General features: G+C 35.7%; 1 protein-coding gene across 3 annotated transcripts in view; it reads left to right on the top strand.

Annotated features, from left to right (window-relative positions):
* CNTN5 (contactin 5) overlaps positions 1-23,266 on the top strand; it is a 1,336,681-nt gene that overhangs the window by 865,575 nt on the left and 447,840 nt on the right. For all 3 annotated transcript variants that reach the window (XM_078058730.1, XM_078058731.1, XM_078058732.1), the window contains one exon: positions 16,890-16,985. In XM_078058730.1, the coding sequence (XP_077914856.1) occupies positions 16,890-16,985 (96 nt within the window). The remainder of the gene's footprint in view (positions 1-16,889; positions 16,986-23,266) is intronic.

The raw sequence follows: 23,266 nt of genomic DNA on the forward strand, positions 1-23,266 counted from the left end.
GAAATTTCTTTAAAAATTTACTCACCAGTTAATTATACGTTTTCATTAAATATATGGAAAAGAAATAATTGTGTTGTCCAGAGGAGCTGTTCTAAGTAGAAGCTAGTGGACCTAAAAAATGCCATGGAGGAGTAGAAAGAAATGCATAGAGAGAAGTTTCTCTGTAAAAACATGGTAGTGTCCCAGAAATCCCAGGTACTAATAGAAATAAATTCGATTTTTAAAATTAGAGCCACCGTGAGTTCACAAAAAGTAGAAAAGCAAGACATTTCTGTAAACTTAACTTCTGCTGTAGTTCTTCAAATGACAAAGAACCATCCGGTGGCTTGGCGGTATTATTGCATTCTAGTGTTTTCTACATTGTACAAATGAGGAGGGAAATCATTGCCCAGTGGTCAATCATTTCACAAAAAGTGTAACCATGGAATAATCTCACTTATTTTTATCTCCTACAAAGATCAAATCTACATATATATACATTAAAAATACTATATATTTAAAAATACATATTGTCTATTATGTATCAGACACTATATAAAAGCTTTAAAATACAATTCATTGTTATTTGAATATAAAGTATTCTAATGTATAATTGACACATTTTCTTATATAATTATATAACCAGTGATTATTCATCTCAGCAACTTTTTTCCTATGTTCCTTTTCCTTAGATCAATCATCATAAAACTACAGAAAAATGTAGCCTTGTAAATAAATGTCATACATTTTTCTGCTGATAATAGTGTTGTCCTATTTTAATTTATCAAGTCAATTATCAAAATATAAATAAAAACATAAAATCTGTTTCATTTGTTATTCATTACAGTAATGGGTATTAGAAATATTTCATATACATTTTTATTACATATATTAATTATATAATTATGTTAGCAGATTGAAATAAGTTCTGAATAATAGGACATATATAATTACACACTAAAAATAGGTTCTGAATGATAGCTTGAAGTTAGAATCATAGACAGTGAGTTAAAATCATCAAATGTTTAGCATTTTAAAGATTATCTAGTCGAAGCTTGAAGAACTGTTCTCGTTCAAGCTAAATCTGGCTATATAAGTGTTTCCTTTGGCCTGCAGAGTGTTTATTAAAACACATAAATGCCTTTGTGTGAGGCAGACTCTCTCCAGTTTACCTTAGTTCCCACTATAATTGTTATACTTGTAACTCCACAGGCATGTGGTTTGTTTCTCTTGAGTGACCAAATTCCCTAATTTATACATGAAGAAACAAAAATGGGAAGATTAAACTTTTGCTACAAATTGCACCACTAGCTAGTGGAAGAGTTAAAATTAGAATTAATGTCTAATGATTTTCATAACAGTATTTTTATAACATTAATAATAATGATAATTGCTTCCATTCATTTTGTTGTGCCTTAGTTGTACTAACATATATATAATATTTAAGTCTTACAAAAACCTTATGAGATAGACTTTTTTAAATCTTCATTTTGTCAATGAGGAAGCTGAGATGCAAGGGGTGAATTAGTTTGTCTAAATTCACCACTGTGCTGCCATTCTCCTCCCCCACCACCAGCATAAACTCAGACCCACCTGCTGAAGGCAGCTCACCCTAATACTGGCTGCCTAACCTGCTTGCTTCAAGTCCTACACACCTTCGCTCTGGCATGACTGCACTTCTTGGTCAAACCTCCCTCAGTCCCAGTGTGACAAGACCCTCCCCCAGAAGACCAGCACAAGCCCCCCTACATACTATGTCCTTAAATTTGGAGTTTTAGAAGTCCACAGGCTTGGCTGGAATAGAGCCTGGAGTACACTGCACAGCTCCAGATGAGAAGGAGGAAAATAACTCAGAGACAGACAGCATAAAAATGGCAATCTGAAAAATGCCTGAGATGCATAGGGGGAGGTCATTTCCTCTTTTAGGAGTGCTTCTGTGAGAGCAACAAGCAGAGACCCATCACCAGGCATAAAGGAAATGGCTGGTATTATTTCCCTTCCTCACTCCTCAGCATAAACACAGAATCACCTTCAGTAAACAGCACAGCACCAACATTGGCTACCTAACCTATTTACAAGTCCCACCACCCTGCCCTCTGCTGGTGCTGCCCTTCTAGGGCAAGTGTGCCTCAGTCCCAGCACAGCAGGCTCCTTACACAGAAGACCAGCAGAAACCGTCACCCACACCACATCTCCCAACCAGAGAGTTCTGCAGGCCTTCAGTTCTAGTAGAAGTAGCATCAGGTCTCATTTAACAAGCAGGCTAGAGCACACCTAGTTAAAACTCACCACACACTGCCCAAGGTCCAAACAGTGCCCACTGCAGGCAAGGAGAGCCTCTTCAGGCCACTGGCCTGAAACATAGATCAGCCAAAACACAGCAACAGAGTGAATGCAACACAAACTAGAAACACTCCATGAAGCGCCAGACCCTGCACACTATATGAACTCTTCTTCATAAAGTCATTGCTCTCAGGAGCATGAAACACAGGGTGCGTGGCTGGCTCAGTCAGTTAAGCATCTGCCTTCAGCTCAGGTTATGATCTCAGGGTCCTGGGATTGAGCTCCGCATCTGGCTCCTTGCTCGGCAGGGAGCCTGTTTCTCTCTCTCCCTCTGCCTGTCACTCCCCCTGCATGAGTTCTTTCTCCATCAAATAAATAAATAAAATCTTTAAAAAAGAGAAACATAACAGGCTTTTCTAACATACAGAAGAAGACAGGGAATTAGACAAAATGCCAAGATGGAGGAATTCATCACAAATGAAATAACAAGGTAAGGTCATGCCAGAGATCTAAGTGAAACAGATATAAGTAATATACCTGATGTAGAATTTAAAGCAGCAATCATAAGAATACTCGCTGGGCTTGAGAAAGGAATGAAAGACATCAGGGAGATCCTACTGTAGAGATAAAAGAGTTAAAAAAACAATCAGAAATGAAAAATGTGATAACTGAGATTCAAAACAGACTGGGACTTATATTGTGGTAGATGTATATATATAATATGTATTATATATATAATGGAATTTTATTCCATATATAAAATAGAATATTACTGAGCCATCAAAAAGAATGGATTCTTGCCCTTTGCAAAGACATGGATGGAGCTAGAGAATACTATTTTTTTTTTCTAAGATTTTATTTATTTGACAGAGAGAGAGATAGCAAGAGCAGGAACACAAGCAAGGGGAGTGGGAGAGGGGGAAGCCTGGCTTCCGGCCAAGCAGGAAGCCCAATGCGGGGCTCCATTCCAGGACCCTGGGATCATGACCTGAGCTGAAGGCAGACGCTTAACAACTGAGCCACCCAGGCATCCCTAGAGAATACTATGTTAAGTGAAATAATCAGTTAGAGAAAGACAAATACTATATGATTTCACTTTTATGTGAAATTTAAGAAACAAGACAAAGGAATATAGTGGGGGAAATGGAGAGGAAAACCAAGAAACAGACTCTTAACTATAGAGAACAACCTGATAGTTTCTGAGGGGAAGTGGGCAGGGGGAGGGGTTATATAGGTGATGGGTAAGGAGAGCACTTGTGATGAGCACCCGTAAGTGATGAATCACTAAATTCTACACCTGAAACTAATATTACACTGTGTTATCTAAGTGGAATTTTAAATACAAAGTTGGGGGAAAAAAAGAAAAATGTTTGGAGGAAGGGCAATGTAGTCATGGATTCTACATGTTACTACATTTTTAAAAGGTTAAACTATAAATAGGTTAAAAATTATCTTGTATTTAATGAAAAAAAAAAAAAAGGATAAGTTTGCCACTGTGCTTGTAAAGGCTCTCTTTGACAATCTCTTTTACTTAATGAGTGTTCTATCTCCTATTAACTTGAATAACTTTGTAGATAGTCCCCAAGTATTACAATTTGAGAATATTTAATTCTATAAGTTCAAAGTATTTAGAAAAAAATAAAAATTATTTAGGTTCATAATTAGAAGTTGGTAAGATACAGCTCTCTGAAATTTTTAGAGGGAAATAATATTTACCAACTGCTTATTATTGGCCAGTTGTGTGGGTAAGATATTTACATGTTAGGAAATTTTTTACAATAGTCTTCTAAGATATGTCTAATAATTATCTCATCATGGGTAGGAAGTAAAGCGTAGTGAAATAAAATAATTTTCCCAAGGTGCCTGTTAATAAATAGTGATGGATGAATTTGAATGTAGGTCTTTTGCTTTCAAAGCCCTTATTTTTATAGTAATATTTTAAATATAATTTTAAGATCCACTGGTTAGTTAGTAACTTAAATAATTTATATTAAAATAAGGCCATGGAAGTGCAATGTTTCTCTTAAAATATTTTCAAACAAATTGAATATCTACTCTTCAGAACTTTTTTTTTTTTTTTTACCATAATCTTTAGTGTGGTTGTGTAGACTGCTGTGAATAAGAGATTTTGTTGGGAATATATAGAGATGCCATAAAAAAAGAATTCCAATTACTTTCATATAGAAACTTTAATGTTTTTTGTAATTATTACACAACCAACAAAAAGAAATTTCTTTTTTAAAAAATTGTCTATCTTATGCCTTCCATCTCCATTAAGGATTGAAATGGTATACACATGACCTTTTTACTATTAAAGTAATTTAATCTTGAGTGAAAATTCTGCTCTAGAAATAGCATGATAATGTATATATGTTTCAGTGTTATCTGTAATGCTCAGTATTTATTGGGAATTTTGGATCTTATAGGATTATAATTTTGAAAAGATATGATAGCATAGCATTTGGAAAATATCTCAACATTTAGGTATTTCAAAACTAAAATTCATCAAGTATAATTATATGCTAAAGATAAATATGTAATTGCTTTATTGATTCAAGTACTTATTTATCAATTATTTATTAGGTACCCATAGAATAACGCATTAGGCATTATTTTAAGCAGTGGTAAAACAAAGTGTTTATTTAAAGATTATATTCTAATGGGTTGGAGAAGACAGACAGTACATTTTAAATTCCATTATATAATGTGTCAGGTGATCATAAGTGTTATGATAGAAAAGGAACCAGAATAAAGGGAACAGAAATTGGGAAGAAACAATCTACTCATCAAGGAAGTCCTCTGACATTCCAGCAGAGACCTGCACAAATTTAGGGAGATCTGTGCAAGTACCCAAGAGGGAGAGTATCCTAGGCAGAGAGAACAGTTAGGGAAAGAGTCTGGGAATATTATACTGAACATAGCAAACAAAAATCCCTGTGCTCATACACTTTAAATTCTACGTGTGGGAGGCACAATAGATAAGAAAAATAAACAATAGTTTGTTGGAGAATAAGTACCACAGAGAAAAGTTAATTAGGGAAGGGAGATAAGGAATGTATAAGGGATAATTAGGTTGCACTTTTTGGTAAGATGCCCACTGAAGATCTCTCTATGAAGGTGACACTAAAATAGAGACCTAAAGGGGGTTTAGGTAACAGCTATGATTATATCTGGGGAGTGCGGGATAAGGGATGTTCTACTTGGAGGAAGCAGCAAATACAAAGGCCTTGAGGCAGGACAACACTTGGTCTATTTTGTTTGGTTAAAAGCAAGGAAGCCAGTGTGCTATAATGGAGAGAAGGAAGATAAATACAGTAGAAGACAACATCAAAGAGGCAACAAAATCAAGATAGTCTAGGGCCTGTGTGCCATTGTAAGTGGTTTGAATTTTCCTCTGAGTAATATAAAAAGCCATTTAGGTCAGATGTTCTAACTTCATTTTAAAAGAACCAATTCTGGCTGCTGTGCTGAGAATAGACTTAAAGAGAGCAAAAGCAGAAGTAGGGTGATATCACAGCAGTGAAGGTGAGAGATGCCCATGAAAGCTATAAAGAAGGTTAGATGTTGTTGGATTCTGGATATATTATGAAATAGTATCAATAGGATTTGCTCAGGAATTGTATGTGGGATGTGAGAGACATATTGGAATCAAACATGATTTTTGCAGTTTATCTTAAACCTGAAAAAAATGGAATGATCACTTACTCTTATTGGAAATATATATGGCAATGGTAGGTTGGCAGGTGGGAATGGGAGTTCCGTTAGGATATGTTATGTTTCAATGCCTGTTAGACATCCAAATGGAAATGTCAAGTAAATTGTGTGAGTGTGTGTGTGTGTGTGTGTGTGTGTGTGTGTGTGTGTGTGTTGCTATTCAAGGGAGGTATCCAGGAAGGAATAAATTTGATAATTCTTCAGTGTAAACATTGTTTTTTAAATATAGGAGGTTATATATAAAATGACCCTGGGAATGGTGTGGACTGAGAAATGAAAGGGTCCAAGGACTAAGCTGAGACCCTGAAATGTTTAGATATTGGAAATAGGAGGAATAAGCTAATGGAAGTGAAGAGGAGGACACAGTGAAAAATTCAAGCAAAAAACTCATTTTCCGAAGAAGGATGTGAAGAATTCTATCCAATACTGATTACAGGTCAAGTAGATGAGAACTGAGGAATTGATCAATTAATTTAACAACGTGAAGGTCATTCGTTTCCTTCACAGTAGCATTTGGTCAGTGGTAGGAAGACAGCCAGATCTGAGAAGCTTTTGAGAGAATGGGAGTTGTTGGCAGTGTTTGTTTGTTTGTTTTACGGGGGGGGAGGGGGCAAAAATGGTTGGTACCTGGAGGGAAAAGGGGTCAAAGAGATATTTTTTTTCCTTTTGTTCTTTTAAACTTTGGAGAAATGCCAATATTTTGAATGCTACTGATGATGCAGAAGGGAGAGGTGGGCCTTTGATTAGATCAGAGACAGTTGATTTATTGATAAGATAATCAGGGGCAGTGTAGATATAGATAAGTTGATAACTATTGTGGTAGTGTTACAGGTTGACTTCCCTCAGAAACTGGCTCAGTGATTGGAATTTAGTGTAGATGATGGTTATTAAGGAGTGCCCTTTGAATTCATCCACTGGAAGGGAGAAGGAAGGAGCATATTTGAGAAGGAGAAGGAGCTGCGATGTAGGTTTAACAGTAATCTCAGCTGACACCAAGGAGGATCTTTAAAGCTAGAATGACTTTTTAGGGTTGTCTGAAGTTGGACCAAGGTAATCAGATCATTATATTCATTCATTGAGCAGTTGTTGGCTGTGTGCTACTCAAGGAAGGGATATAACCTTGGTTGAGCTGATTCTCTGTAGCAAAGGCAGCCCCTGAAGGTGCTGAGAGCTGAAAACTGTCAATAGGACCCCCAACAGTTGGGACAAGTCCTTCATTAAAGGGGAATCTAAGACATACATTGCAGTTTGCCCCTAGGAGAAATATATATGTGATTTTTTTTATTACATCTGTTTTCTCCAGGAAGTAGGAAGGAAGAAGCAGGGGAAAGGGCAGGAAGTTGTTTTGAAAGAGCGATGTAAAAGTATTGTCTAGAGGTTGGAGAGAACGGAATCCAAAAATGTGCTGGGATTAGAGGTGGCACAAAGGGCCTGCCTGAGGTTCATGGATGAATTTAGAGCAAAATTAGTCATCATTGTTATTGTTTTTCTCCATTCATGTTCCCTTGCCAAGAGTACAATAGGTAGACAGTTTAATTTAACCTAGGTTGAAGTTGTGCTAGGGAAATAAAAAGGAGGGAGAGAGGGGTAAGGAGTCATGGTTGTAAGGAAGTATTAATCTAATAAAATATTATAAAATGTAAAATAGCTGAAGAGAATAGTTAGGTCCAAAAGCTTGAAAGACAATCAAAATATATATGAGTTTTAGGAATTAATGTACTAAATGACTTGCTGGTTTTACTAAATGACACCTTCCCCCATCTCTAATGGTCTATAATACTCAAAATCTCTATCCATGTTCTATTTATTGTTATTATTATTATTATTATTTACTTTCCAATGTCAGTCTTATAATTTCCTGAGACTTTTAATAAATTAAGACTTATCTGAGTTGGGAAAAATATTTGAACTTAGAAGTAAGCAAATAGAAATTATTTATTTCTTAACTATGGAGAACAAACTGGTGGATACAAGAGGGGAGGTGAGTGGGGGGGAATGGGTGAAATGGGTGAAGGGAATTAAGAGTACACTTATCTTGATGAGTCTTAAGTAATGTATAGAATTGCTGAATATCTTTATTGTACACCTCAAACTAATATAACACCCTATGTTAATTACACTGGGATTAATTTTTTTAAATAAAAAAAATAATAAAGGAAGAAGCAGTACTTAAGTGGAAAAAAAAGAATTATTAATATAATTGTTAACCCAGAGTGTAGAAAGTTAAGTCAAATGTATAGAACCTTTGCCGGGGTTCATAGACTATCATCACATTAGTCAAACAAATTTATATACAACTTTAGCATTTGAGATTATTTCACTATATATTATTCACAATTGAGGTAGCTTTTGGTAATATACATCAAGATATCAAAGAAAAGACCTAAGATCAAAAACATTTTTATCACACTCTGGATAACTGATCTTTTTACAAAAGCAATTACAATTTACTGCTTTACTTATAATGGAGTTTAAATTGTCTCTTTCAAGGCAAACATATACTGATATAATTTGGTTTCCTCTTAATCAGTGAAACCTTTGGCTGGATGATTCATATCTGATAATATGCAAAGTGAAAATGACAAGCCACAGCAAGAGATTAGTCATCTGACCCATTAAATATAAAAAGGAAAAATGGGAATGAAGAAAGTTTCGTTGTAACTTGTCATTATCTCATAGATTTACTTCACCACATGTCTAGCTGTACCTTAATTCAATTCTTATCTTCATGTAATAAATGGGAGTATATTTTTGAGATACCTCTAATTAACTCAACTGATACTTTCAAAAGACTTATTTTAGGGGCACCTGGGTGGCTCAGTCAGTTAAGGGTCTGCCTTCAGCTCAGATCACGATCCCAGGGTTCTGGGATCAAGCCCCGCATTGGGCTCCCTGCTCAATGCAGAGCCTGCTTGTCCTTCTTCCTCTGCTGCTCCCCCTGCTTGTGCTCTCTCTCTCGCTCGCTCGCTCTCTCTCTGTCAAATAAATAAATAAAATCTTTAAGAAAAAGACTAATTTTATTAAATAATTAATGCTTTTAAAAGGTGATATGATGTCACAATCACTGATGACTTATAACAATTATTTTGAAGAATTGTAGATTACTTCATGTGGTGTAACAGGTAAATATTTAAAGAAATAATCACATCAATTGAAACATTCTAAATTAAGAGTATTGGAATGACTCTAGATTAGAAACATGCTAGTTCCAAAAATGAATTTGTCATCTTGAAGTTTCAAATCCTTGGCTGTGAGTTTTTATTTCTGTTACTTAACCTTAGTGAATGCCAATGTCCTCATCAATAAGTGGGGATAATAAGCCCTTCCCTTCTGTTTTTACATATTGATCACAGGCTTATGAGCTCACCCTTAACCAAAAGAACACCACAAAGCTTCACATTTCTATGAGTTTCAGTCAAGGTATCATTCAATAATCAAATTTTTATCTTAAAAACTATTATTATTAAGAATCCTTTTTGTTGTAGTGTCTTAGGAAAGCTTTTACATGCAGGCAAATGGCTATGTATTGAAAAATGCTTATTTAATTCTCACTCAAAATAAATGTAAGAATTACTTTTTCCATTCTTCACTAATTTTCATCTATATGTCTTTCATCTCTCAGAAAATGATTTTTATAAGAGATCCTTATGAGGATTATTTCTAAATTCCTAAAATCAACTTGGCCTAACTTCCAAATGTTGAATTGCTTTTGTACTAATACATTTTATTAAACAATCACATTGATTTTGATTTGCCAATTCACTACTTCTTAACTGTGCAACCATAGTCAAGCTTTTATTTTCTCTTCACGTATGTTTAGTAACCTTTAAAATGGAGAAATTAATATTTAATCTCCAACATGCCTAGCATGTTGGAGTATGTATATATGCTAGTAGGTAGTGTGATTATAATTTCTTTTCCCCTTTTTCATTGTTTTAGAATGTCAAAGATAGTTTCTGAATGAGGTCTGGCCAGTTTTTATTACAGGATATTTATATGAGACACAAAAATCTGACAATGATCTGAATAATCCTAATGATAACAGAAACAATAGTAGCAATAAGAAACAAAAGTGATGAAAGAAGACTTCAATATGCAATCACTTTGCAAATGAGGCAACAAATACAAAGTTAATATTAGAAAATCTTTCAGTCATTTTTATAGAAATCACAGAAGTTAAAGTTATGAGGCCCCGCAGAAAGAGTACCTATCTTAGTTCTTCAATATTATAATCTTACATAAGAATCTGATACCCTAATGTTGGTAATTAATAAAATTCAAGTCTCTGACATCTAGTCTAAAGTGTTTTACCTTTTTCAATTGTTTTAGTTTTTGTATAAAATCAAACTCAATTTTATGAAGTTTAGAACCATAGTCAGTTATATTTACAAAACCTTTAGTGTTAGAGAATTAATTGAGAATACCTAAAGCATGGACAGTCTAAAGCTACTAGCACCACCTACAGGATGAATGTATAACCAAGTGCAATTTATTTTATTTTAAAGATTTATTTATTTATTTGAGAGAGAGAGGGAGAGAAAGAATCCCAACCAGGCCGAGTGCGGAGCTTGACACAGGGCTTGATCCCACAACACTGAGATCAGGACCTGAGTCAAAATCAGGAGTCAGACATTCAACCAACTGAGCCACCCAGGCGTCCCTAACCAAGTGCAATTTAAAATAAACGCTCTGATTCCCATTCCTTTTTCTAAACACACAACTCTCATACACCAAACATTGTGACTTACTCAGAAGAGACTGAAGACTAGGAAATTAAAACCCAGGAGGCAGATGAACCTCAACACTTTATTCCTAATTGTATAAGATTTATCTTGTTAAATGGTGTTGGGAAAATTGGACAGCCACATGTAGAAGAATGAAACTGGACCATTTCCTTACACCATGCACAAAAATAAACTCAAAATGGATTAAAGACCTCTGTGTGAGACAGGAGTCCATCAAAATCCTTTAGGAGAACATAGGCAGCAACCTCTTTGACCTCAGTCACAGCAACTTCTTGCTAGGCACATCTCCAAAGCAAGGGAAACAAAAGCAAAAATGAACTATTGGGACTTCACCAAAATAAAAAGCTTTTACAGAGCAAAAGACACAATTGACAAAACCAAAAGACAACCGACAGAATGGGAGAAGATATTTGCAAATGTCCTATTAGATAAAGGGTTAGTAACCAAGATCTATAAAGAGCTTATAAAACTCAACATCCAAAAAACAAATAATCCAGTCAAGAAATGGGCAGAAGACATGAACAGACATTTCTCCAAAGAAGACATCCAAATGGCCAACAGACACATGAAAAAATGCTCAACATCACTCGGCATAAGGAAAATACAAATCAAAACCACAATGAGATACCACCTCACACCAGTCAGAATGGCTAAAATAAACAAGTCGGGAAACAACAAATGTTGGTGAGGATACAGAGAAAGGGGAACCCTCTTACATTGTTGGTGGGAATGCAAACTGGTTCAGCAACTCTGGAAAACAGTATGGAGGTTCTTCAAAAAGATAAAAATAGACCTACCCTATGACCCAGCAATTGCACTACTGGCTATTTATCCAAAGAATACAAACATAGTGATTCAAAGGGGCACATGCACCCCAATGTTTATAGCAGCAATATCCATAATAGCCAAATTATGGAAAGAGCCCAGATGTCCATCGACAGAGGAATGGATAAAGATGTGATGTATATATACACAATGGAATATTACTCAGCCATCAAAAAATGAAATCTTGCCATTTGCAATGACGTGGATGGAACTAGGGGATATTATGCTAAGTGAAATAAGTCTTTCAGAGAAAGACAATTATCATATGATTTCACTCATATGTGAAATTTAAGAAACAAAACAGATGAACATAGGCGTAGGGAGGGAAAAATAAAATAAGATTAAATCAGAGGGGGAGATAAACCATAAGAGATTCTTGACCATTGGAAACAAACTGAGGGTCGCTGGAGGGGAAGTGTGTAGGGGGAAGGGATAACTGGGTGATGGGCATTAAGGAGGGCACATGATGCAATGAGCATTGGGTGTTATATGTAACTGATTAATCACTGAACTCTCCCTCTGAAACAAATAATACACTATATGTTAATTAATTGATTTTAAATAAAATTTTAAAATAAGATTTATCCTGTTGCCTTGATCCTTTTACCTCATTTCTCCCCAGTAACTAACCAATCTATTGTACTTAACCTAAGATCATAAGATCAGTGTCCTGAACCCCTTATGTACTTTCTTTCTCTAACACTTTCAAATAATTCACCTGTCTAGGCAATGGTTTTTGAAATGTTTTCACGTGTATGTATGTGTTCACGTGCACTATACCTACTTAAGGTGTCTTAATGGGTGAAAAACCTTCCTATTTTGTTTGCAAATTTGTTCAACCCACTATACCACCCAGTGTGATCTTTATGAAGTCTTTCAGGAGAAATCCTTCTATAAACCTTACAATCTATTAACATTACTCTTACACTGAGTTACTGGAAAATTTTTATCTTGCCGTAACCATGAATGCTAAGACTGGAAATATATCCATCTTTATTTTGGCCCTTTAAGTTTAACGTAAAATTAACGGCCAACTTCTAATAATTTATAAAAGCATATGACATATATTCCTAAGTGTTAATCTTAACCTACAGGATTCATACCATACCCATTTTATCTTCACCTGGAATCTGTAAACCACTTATTTGATTTTTTATATTATATACAAATGTATTTTAAGCTGTTTCAAATCCTTTGTGGAATAATGCAAGGAAGAAAGGGGAAGAAGGAAGGAGGAAAGGTAGGCAGGTGGAGGAAGGAAGGAGAGAAAGGAAGGAAAAAACTCAAATTGTATGTGTGTGTGTGTATGTGTAGCTCACATTTAGGAGAATATCATGAAGTGCTACATGGTAACTCATAAGGATGGCTGTGACAAGCTGAAGCTATGATAGTTTGGGCTCATACATCTATTTGGTGGCACAGATTCCTCTCAGCTGGGTCTGTGGAAAGTTGGCCCAAGTAGATATGGTAAGTTCATACATCTACATCCTTCCTTTGCATCTTTTCTGTAACCCTAGTACCTAACATTGTGTTCAGTGTGTGGTCTGCACTGGAGAAATATTTATTACATAAATGGATGAAATTATTTATCTTACATTTGTTGAATATGCTTCAAATCACACATCCTAAATCTACATTCTGTTATGTGAGGTTCTCAAACACATTATTTATTATATATCTTTTTTTTTCTTTGCATGGTTCATTGAGGATGAATAGGTACAATATTTCTGTAAGCTGCAGCTCTAGTTAAAGTTCCACTATCAAACTCTGCATGAACTTCTGCACTTGGAAGAAGAGTTACAGAAAAGACAAGGCCTAGAGCCCTGTGATTCTTGATCACAAACTTTCTCCTCTAGTTCATTACTTGTCTATTTGTCCACGTGCTATTTTATAAGTTTAGAAAGAGGTTTATTTCAGTTCAAGACTTTAACCTGAATTTTGGAGTCCTTGTACTAAGATTTTAATTTTTACTCATTTTTCCCTTATAAACCAAAAATAGAACATATCAGGGCGCCTGGGTGGCTCAGTTGGTTAAGCAACTGCCTTCGGCTCGGGTCATGATCCTGGAGTCCGGGGATGGAGTCCCACATCAGGCTCCCTGCTGAGCAGGTAGTCTGCTTCTCCCTCTGACCCTCCTCCCTCGCATGTTCTCTGTCTCTCATTCTCTCGCAAATAAATAAAATCTTAAAAAAAAAAGAACGTATCAACATGTACTTTTTACATGTGTCAATAAAATAATCAAAGCTCCATCCATAAATGTTTTTGTTTTTAAAGACTTTATTCATTTACTTGACAGAGAGAGAGGGAACACAAGCAGGGGGAGTGGGAGAGGGAGAAGCAGGCTTCCCGCAGCGCAAGGAGCCCGATGTGGGGCTCGATCCCAGGACCCTGGGATCATGACCTGAGCCGAAGGCAGACGCTTAATGACTGAGCCACCCAGGCGCCCCCTAATGTTCTTGTTTTTTTTATCTCCTTGATATATACAATGTATAAGCTATTAAAATAATGTAATAAGCACTCAAACTAAGTTCTCCGATAAGTACCTCCAAAGAAAGTAACTGCTTTCATTCACAATGAGATAAAAATAACCAGCTGTATTTTCACTAAGACTGTTCTGCCCAATTGCCATCCCCACTCTAACCAAGAATTTTTTTCACATAAATCATTCTGCCACAGATAACCAAAATCTTGCCTAACACAAGGACCATTTTTACATTACAGATAATATTTCACTTTTTTTTTCCTTAGAAGGAAGGATTTAAATGAGAAAAGTACACTCTCAATAAAAATTCAGTCTCCTTTTTAGTATTTCCCTATATGTTTTATGAAAGAAAGAAATATATTCACAATTGAAAAAATCCATTTATCTTTGTACTGCTATACTTCCTAGGAAATAATGACACAGAAAATTCCATGAGGAAATGTTGAATTGTACCTGTATTAACAGCTAATACCTAATACAGCAATTACAACTTAGTGCTATCTTTCAGGTCATTGTGATCTCAAAACACAATTTGGGTCATAATTATTCTATAATTTTCTATTCTTTTTCATGTCTAATTTCTAGGCCATGCCTGTACTTCAGTTTCTCAGATATAGAAATTAATTTAGGACTGTCCTTTATTAAAATATTCTGTTTACTATAATAGGTTGATTTGAAATGTCAGAATAAGCATAACATAAACTTGTAGTAAATGTATTGGAAGATATATATATTTTTCAGAAACCATTTAAGAAATTCAGTTATAATACATTGATATCCAAATAGCCTTCCAGAGTTTATAAATTCAGTGAGGATGAAAAAAGGAAAGTAAAACCATGCCTAAAGAGGCATTACAACCTTAATGCAATCACTGCTTCACTGGGTGGTTCCTGTGTCCAAGAGTAGAGTCAAAGGAAGTCAAATTAGAAATCTTGCCATGCTTGTTTTCATATTAAGATCTTTTATTGGAAAAAGACAGCTTCTATCCCTAAGAACCAATGCATAGGAAATTTAAAGCCATGAATCACACATATTTGAAAATGAGTAAACTTGATTTTTACCAGAAGTTAGTGTCTATGTTTTCAAACCCCCATCAAAAGGAAAGGAAAGGAAAGAAAGAAAGAAAGAAAGAAAGAAAGAAAGAAAGAAAGAAAGAAAGAAAGAAAGAAAGAAAGAAAGAAAGAAAGAAAGAAAAAGAAAGAAAGAAAGAAAGAAAGAAAGAAAGAAAGAAAGAAAGAAAGAAAGAATTAGGACAATTTTTTCTAATCTATCCAGTTTGTGAAACGCTTAACTATTGACAATGAAGCACAGATGTATTATTTTTATTTATTTATTCATGAGAGACAGAGAGAGAGAGAGAAGCAGCGGCAGAGGGAGAAGCAGACTGCTTCTGCAGGGAGCCTGATGCTGGACTCGATCCCAGGACCCTGGGATCATGACCTGAGCTGAAGGCAGATGCTTAACCAACTGAACCACTCAGGCTCCCTGAAGCATAGAATTATGTGTAAAATTATAAACACTTTCATCAATAATGAATACTTTTTTATTTATTTGGCATTATGCCTTCACAGTTTAGTAGTTCCTCATGATTTTGAATGTGTTTAAGAAGATTTGATTGTAAATTCAGTAAATCAGTAAATTGTTGCATATATCTCAAAAAAAGTATAAGATCCCTCTTAGGATATTAAAGTTAGTGATTTATCTCCATATAATTTCAGTATATTTTCTTGACTGCTTACTCTCATCATTTGTCAGATTAACAAACATTAAATTTGAGAGTCTACATTGTATTAGTGTGAAACATACTATTTTAATGTGAAGTAATGAGAAGTTTCAAAAAACCTCTTTTACAGTTGGTGAATAATGGAGGGAAAGGCAGAACATTTTCAAGAAGTATTTTTCACCATGGGAACATGATTTTACAGATTGAGAATTCTGGGACATTGTTTATTTTTATAAATATTGAAATCCTACCATTCCTAGGAAACTATTCTAAAAATCATATCTTTGATCAACTTAGCCCAAGAAGGGGGAAAAGGCCATATATACTGAACTATGAATAGATTAATAAACAGTAATAGAAATGCAAATAATATACTTCATTTTTTAGGTAACTTTATTTTTAGGAAAGTATTTTCAAATTGTGCAAATGCAACATAATTTAAGAGAAGGGAGTTGAACCCCAATCAATGTTGTAATTCTTCATACATATAGTTGGGTATTTTGATAACTACGATAGTTCCAGAGTAATGAAAATGGGTGGATATAATTAATTTGTACAAGCCATTCCAGGCTTCTATAAAATGAAAATAACATGACTTTTTCACTCACATTTATAGAAAAAGAATACTTTATATCCTCATTATATTCTGCTAGAGCACACAAGTCTCTCTAATTTAGAAAATTCATGCTTCGTTTTACACACCATTCCGAGCATGACATAATGAAGCACCAGGTTGGACACCAGACACCCCTAACCACTTCTATTTCTCTTCTCACTATGCATGATTTGGTTTTATTAATATTAGAAAAATCAATATGTAAAAATTTTATATAGAAATAAAAGGACTATTTAATGTGTTATAAATGTATTGTCTATTTTCTTCCTATACTGGCAACTTGTATGCACTATAAATAGAAATAGTGTGTAGTGCATATAATCTGAAAATTGTGGTATTTAAAATTGTATGGTATAGTATGGTATAGATTTATTTTTAAGGCCCTGATATCACTGCCTAACAAACAAAAATAAACTTTGCATAATGAGAGAAAAGTAGGTACAAGTTATAAAAGTAGAAATTCTTTAAGTTTTTTTTTTTTTTTTTTTTGCCTTGCATCTAAGTGCTGTGTTATATTGACAGATCTGGGAAATTTTAGTGGCCGGACAAGAAGTGCAGTCTCGGTGAGGGAAGGCCAGGGGGTTGTTCTGATGTGCTCTCCTCCGCCTCATTCTCCAGGTACAGTAGGATCCCATTCTACATTGCTGCTGATCTCTTTTACTATATGCTCATTCTTTTAGACAGGGTATTGACTAAGAAATATTCCAGGTGAAATGTGCATGGTTTTTTTGAAATGTACCAGAGTACCAGCTTAGTAGTTAAAGATCATATACTCTAACTACCACTGGACAGAAGACTGCACTCCTATGATAAGATTGTTTTATTGCCATTCTAACTGTTGATTGTTGTGGTTATGTCTCTGCCTGCCACCAGTGAGGAATACATTGCCTGGAGCACAAGGAATGTGATAAGCTGAGAGAGTAAAAACTTTTCAAAATTATTTGGAGTGTCAGAGTGGAGTTAACTGAATAACAACGTGCATCTTGTTTCAGAAGATAAGCTTGAAACTGGGTTGTTTATGGTGTTGTTTGTGACACTGGAACAAAAACTGCTAAGAAATATTTTTTTGAAAAAAAAAAAAAAAAGAAATATTTTTTTGAGTTTCAAACAAAACTATAATTTACATATTACTTTTTGGCCACTTGAGCTCTTATTTGTAAAAGTCATGGTAATAGGTAAGTACTTCATGGGGTTTGGAGGAACAGAATAGTAAACTGTGCTCAGATTAATTATATTCCCTTTGCCAATCCAGATAATTATACTCTGTTTTTTTTTAGTTCTATAATTTGAGATGAGTACCTCTTTGTATCTCAGTATAGTTTTCCTATAATACAATTTAAGAGTGGCCAGTATCAACTAGAGAGAGAGAATCAAATGTTTATCTGAGAAATAACAAAGACCTTAGGGTTAACAGGAAACTGAATTCAGTCCTGGCATCTCAATCAATTTTTCTTCTTTGTTTAGTGTGAAAATCATACTTGTTTCTAGGTTGTAATTATCGGTGTAGTAATGGGGCCCAACTTTGTTCTACCATGGATAATTCTTATCATAAATTACAATAGGACCTCAATTTTCTTAAAATTTCTCATCTTTATCTGACCCCCTTTCTAATTTTTTTAACTGAGGGAAAAGTAAATTATGTTTCAATAAGAAAATAGTTTCAAAAAACATTTTGCTTTGAAACTCAGATAATAATTACTATCAGGAACCAATTTTTGAGTTTTCCCCACCTAATTCTTATTGCTCAATTCAGTCTACTCCTTCTGTGAGTAGCTTAGGGACTTTTACAGTAAACATATTTAATCTTACCTGCTTGTGATTCTAGGCTTAGATTCTTTCAAGGAAACATGTGTTGTAACTTTTTTTCTATGGATAAGACAAAAAATTTTAGTAGGTTTAAGAGAATCCTATAGCATCAATATATGCTATGTCTAATGTTGGGTTATTAGATTTAGTTTAAGGAGCAATATTAGATGAATAATTGTTAAAGATAAAAGAGAAGAAGGAAGAGGAAGAGGACAAAGGAATCTGCTCTATAAAGGATGAAAGTGTTCACCATCAGACTTACAGGAGTTAACATGAAAGCAAGATTTTTTGAAACATAACCTATATCGCAAGGCTGTTAGAGCATGTGCAGAAAAGGGAAATGTGAGAGAATGATACAGGAAGCAAAACTGCAAGATTATACAAAGACAAATTATCCAATTGCCAAAGAAAACTACAGAGATTTCTAATTGGGAAAAATAGCAATAATGAATTGCATACATGATAAGCAAGAGATATAAGAATATGTATTAATAATTGATGAAATAAATAAAAATGTGATATCTGACTGACATCAATAAGAGTAATGCCAGATGGTAGCTATTGTATATATGTTGTAAGAATATATACACCTGGGGCACCTGGCTGGCTCAATTGGTGGAACATGTGACTCTTGATCTCAGAATCTTGAATTTGAGCCCCACGCTGGGTGTAGAGATTACTTAATAAGTAATAAAAAAAATATGAGACTGATTGTATACCTTAATATGGTAGGAAAGGTTGTATTCTACTAGGTACTCATTTTGGGGTTTTATGTCAAATGATCCACTCAAACATCAATGTTAGCACCACAGAGTTTTAGGGGATACGTGCATAGCCCAAAATAACAGGAGTAACTCAGCATCCAGACCAATGTCTAACACTTACCAGATGAGTAGTTTTCTCCTGATCAGTCAAATCCTATCTTTAAGGTTCTTTGTTGAACATCGCTTTTATATTCTTGCTCCAACTGAAACTTGCATATACACTGAAGATATGGCTTCCCCACAGCCCTTTAAAGTCATGGCTATTTATTCTCCCAATTTGTATGTACCATTCAGAGTAAGATTGGAACTGATATCCTCCTTTCTTCTCATTACCTGTTCTCCCTTCCTCCTTACAAACCTTCAGCTTTAAATTTCAAGCCATTAGACTCTACACTTTCTTGTTGCAATCATTTACACTCTCCCAGCTCATTATCTTCATTTCCTGAGATTTTACCACCTGGGTCACTGTCAATTTCTTCAATACTGCTCCAGTCTTAGTATTTGGTAATTTCAGCAGAGGTCTTACAACATCCTGTCCTCTTCATTCCTTTTATTTCTCCATTGCGATGCTCTTATTTTACAACCATCCATGGCCACTTGAACTGTTATTACAAACAGCTACAATCTCTCAATTACCACACTTCTTATTAGCATCTACTACCTTCTGCTTATTCCTTCCAATACCCTGATTCTAGGAATCCTTTAACGTCATTAAAATCTACAAATCATTGATCCTAGCTCCTTCTCACTCTACTTCCCCTCCTTTGATTCTCACTTTTCTCCTTCAATGATTATCATTTTCTTGCATAGAGCTTCAATTTTCTCATCCCTCTTATGCTTCATCACACTGACTCAACAGTTGGCAAAACCTTAATCCTAATGTAGATCCATCTTTCAGCCTACTGCATACCCGAACCTACTCAATTTAATACGACTGTAAAAGAAAAGAACCAGAGAGAATTATGCAGACTGATCTGAGTTTAAAAACCAAGCTATGAATTTCAAGGACACTTTAATGAGGATCAGAAATTTTAAAAAGAAAAATAACTTTAGTTCTCTTACTGTAATTCTGTCAAATCTGGTATGTCTCCCATCCTTCAGTTTTTCTGCCATCCCCACTCTCAGCTGATAACCATGCATCCTACTTCACTGGGGAAAGGAAGGCAATTAGGAAATAACTTCTACAGCCTTCACCACCAAATGAAACACGCATTAGCATCTGTACTGATAGATTCTAATTCCCCCCCCCCCCTTTTTTAAAGAGAGAGAGAGAGAGAGAGTACATGTGGGAGACTGGGGGAGAGTCAGAGGGAAAGAGAGAGAATCTTAAGCAGCCTCCATACCTGACTGGGGGAGGGGGTGCTCCATCTCACAACCCTGAGATTATGACCTGAGCTGAAATTAAGAATTGAATGCTTAACCCACTGAGCCATCCAAACACCCCTTTCCTTTTTTAGTATAGATGCATTGTTGTGCTTTTATGGCCAATCCCTTAACTTGTGCACTGTAGTTCATCCTTTTTCTGTCTACTTTAAGAAATTGCTTCAGTGAAGATGATCCGCATCTTCACCAGAGATTGTTTAGTCTCTTCTTGATCATTCCCAAAAGCATGCAACTATACTGTCTCTTCCTTCACCTAAAAACAAAACAAAGCAAAGCTCTCTTGACTCATGTCATCTTTCACCTACTACCTCATTTTTCTGTTCCTTTTCATCACAAAACTCTTCAAAATCTTTGTCTCTCATACTTTACCTAATTCCACTCCTTTGATTCTGTCTCTCTCTCTGTGTGTCTCTCTGTCCCTTTTTCTCTTCCTCTGTCTCTCTCTTTTTAAAAAGTAGATTTAGGGATGTCTGGGTGGCTCAGTCGTTAAGCGTCTGCCTTCGGCTCAGGTCATGATCCCAGGGCCTGGGATTGAGCCCCACATCGGACTCTCTGCTCAGCGGGGAGTTTGCTTCTCCCTCTCCAGCTCCCCCTGCTTGTGTTCCCTCTCTCGCTGTGTCTCTCTCTGTCATATAAATAAAATCTTTAAAAAAAAAAGATTTATAATTATTAGATATTTTTGTATAGACCCTTTATTACGATATAGTGCCCTTCTTCATCTCTTGTTACAGTCTAGTTTAAAATCTAGTTTCTAGGGGCGCCTGAGTTGCTCAGTTGGTTGGGTGTCTGCCTTCGACTCAGGTCATGATCTCAGGGTCCTGGGATTGAGCCCCATGTCAGGCTCCTCGCCCTGCTTCTCCTTCTCCCTCTGCCATTACCAACCCCCCCCGCCTTGTGCTCTCTGGTTATTTCTATCTCTCTGTAAAATAAATAAATAAAACCTTTAAAGGAAATAAATAAATAAAATCTAGTTTCTGTAATACAAGTATGGTTCTGGCTTTCCATTAGCATGATAAAAATTTCTCTATATCCTCACTTTCAATCTGTAGGTGTCTCTAGGTCTAAAATGAGTCTCTTATAGGCAACATATAGATGAGTTTTGGTTTTTTATCCATTCTGACACCCTATTTTTTTTTTTTATTGGAGCATTTAGCCCATTTACATTCAGAATGATTATTGATAGATATGAATTTAGTGCCATTGTATTACTTTTTTTAGTTTAGTTTTTTTTTTTTTTTTTACTTTTTTAAGGTTTTATTTATTTATTTGAGACAGAGAGAGAGAGAGAGCATGAGTGGGGGAGAGGGACAGAGGGAGATGGAGAAGGAGACTCCCCGCTGAACAGGGAGCCTGATGTAGGGCTTGATCCCAGGACCCTGAGTAGCTAAAGATAGATGCTTAACTGACTGAGCCACCCAGGCAGCCCTGCCATTGTAATACTTGTTAAGTCATTATTTCTGGAAGTTTTCTCTGTTCCTTTCTAGTCTTCTTACTTTTGGTTTTCTATCCCAAAGAGCCCCTTTCAGTACTTCTTGCAGGGCTGGTTTAGTGGTCACAGATTCCTTTAGTTTTGTTTGTCTTGGAATCTCTTTATCTCTCTTTCTATTCTGAATGATAGCCTTGCTGGATTGAGTAGTCTTGGCTGCTGATGTTTCCCATTCAGCACGTTGAATATATCATGCCACACTCTTCTGGCCTGCCAAGTTTCTGCGGAGAGATCTATAGCGAGCTTTATGGGTCTTCCCCTTGTAAGTTAGGGACTTCTTTTCTCTTGTTGCTTTTAGGATTTTTTTCTTTATCTCTATGTTTTGCAAATTTGACTATACTATGTCTTGGTGTTGGGCCTGCTTTTGTTTATTTTGATGGGAGTTCTCTGTGCCTCCTGGATCTGGATGTCTGTATCCTTCCCCAGAGTAGGGAAGTTTGGGCTGTAATTTCCTCCAGTAAACATTCTTCTCCCTTTTCTCAGAGTCTCTGGGACTCCTATGATATGAATTTTAGTATGCTTTTGGAGTTGCTGAGTACCCTAAGTCTACATTTGTGATCCAATATATTTCTTTCCCTCTCCTTTCAGCTTCATTTTTCCCATAATTTTATCTTCTATATCACTTATTAATTCCTCTATTTCTTCCATCCTTGTAGTCATTACATCTAGTCAGTTTCACATCACAGTTATAGCATGTTTTATTTTAGCCTGATTAGTTCTTAGGTTTTTTAATCTCTGTGGTAAGGGACTCCCTAGTGTCTTCTATGCTTTTCTCAAGCCCAGCTAGTATCCTTATGATCATTGCTTTAAATTCTGGATCAAGCATATTACGTATATCTGTTTTGATTAGATCCTTAGCTGTGGACTTTACCTGTTCTTTCTTTTGGGGTGAATTCCTCCATCTTGGCATTCTATCTAGGTCTCTCTCTAGGTTAAGAAAGCCTGTTATGTTTCATCCTCCTAAGAGTAATGGCTTTATTTTTTTTTATTTTTTTATTGTTATGTTAATCCCCATACATTACATCATTAGTTTTAGATATAGTGTTCCATGATTCATTGTTTGTGCATAACACCCAGTGCTCCATGCAGAACGTGCCCTCCTCAATACCCATCACCAGGCTAACCCATCCTCCCAACCCCCTCCCCTCTAGAACCCTCAGTTTGTCTTTCAGACTCCATTGTCTCTCATGGTTCTTCTCCCCCTCCGATTTCCCCCCCTTCATTCTTCCCCTCCTGCTACATTCTTCTTCTTCTTTTTTTTCTTTCTTGACATATATTGCATTATTTGTTTCAGAGGTGCAGATCTGAGATTCAACAGTCTTGCACAATTCACAGCACTTACCAGAGCACATACCCTCCCCAGTGTCCATCACCCAGTCACCCCATCCCTCCCACCCCACCCCCCACTCCAGCAACCCTCAGTTTGTTTCCTGAGATTAAGAATTCCTCATATCAATGAG

The sequence above is a fragment of the Halichoerus grypus genome, chromosome 11 (genome assembly GCF_964656455.1).
Source record: "Halichoerus grypus chromosome 11, mHalGry1.hap1.1, whole genome shotgun sequence".
Classification (NCBI taxonomy): Eukaryota; Metazoa; Chordata; class Mammalia; order Carnivora; family Phocidae; genus Halichoerus; species Halichoerus grypus.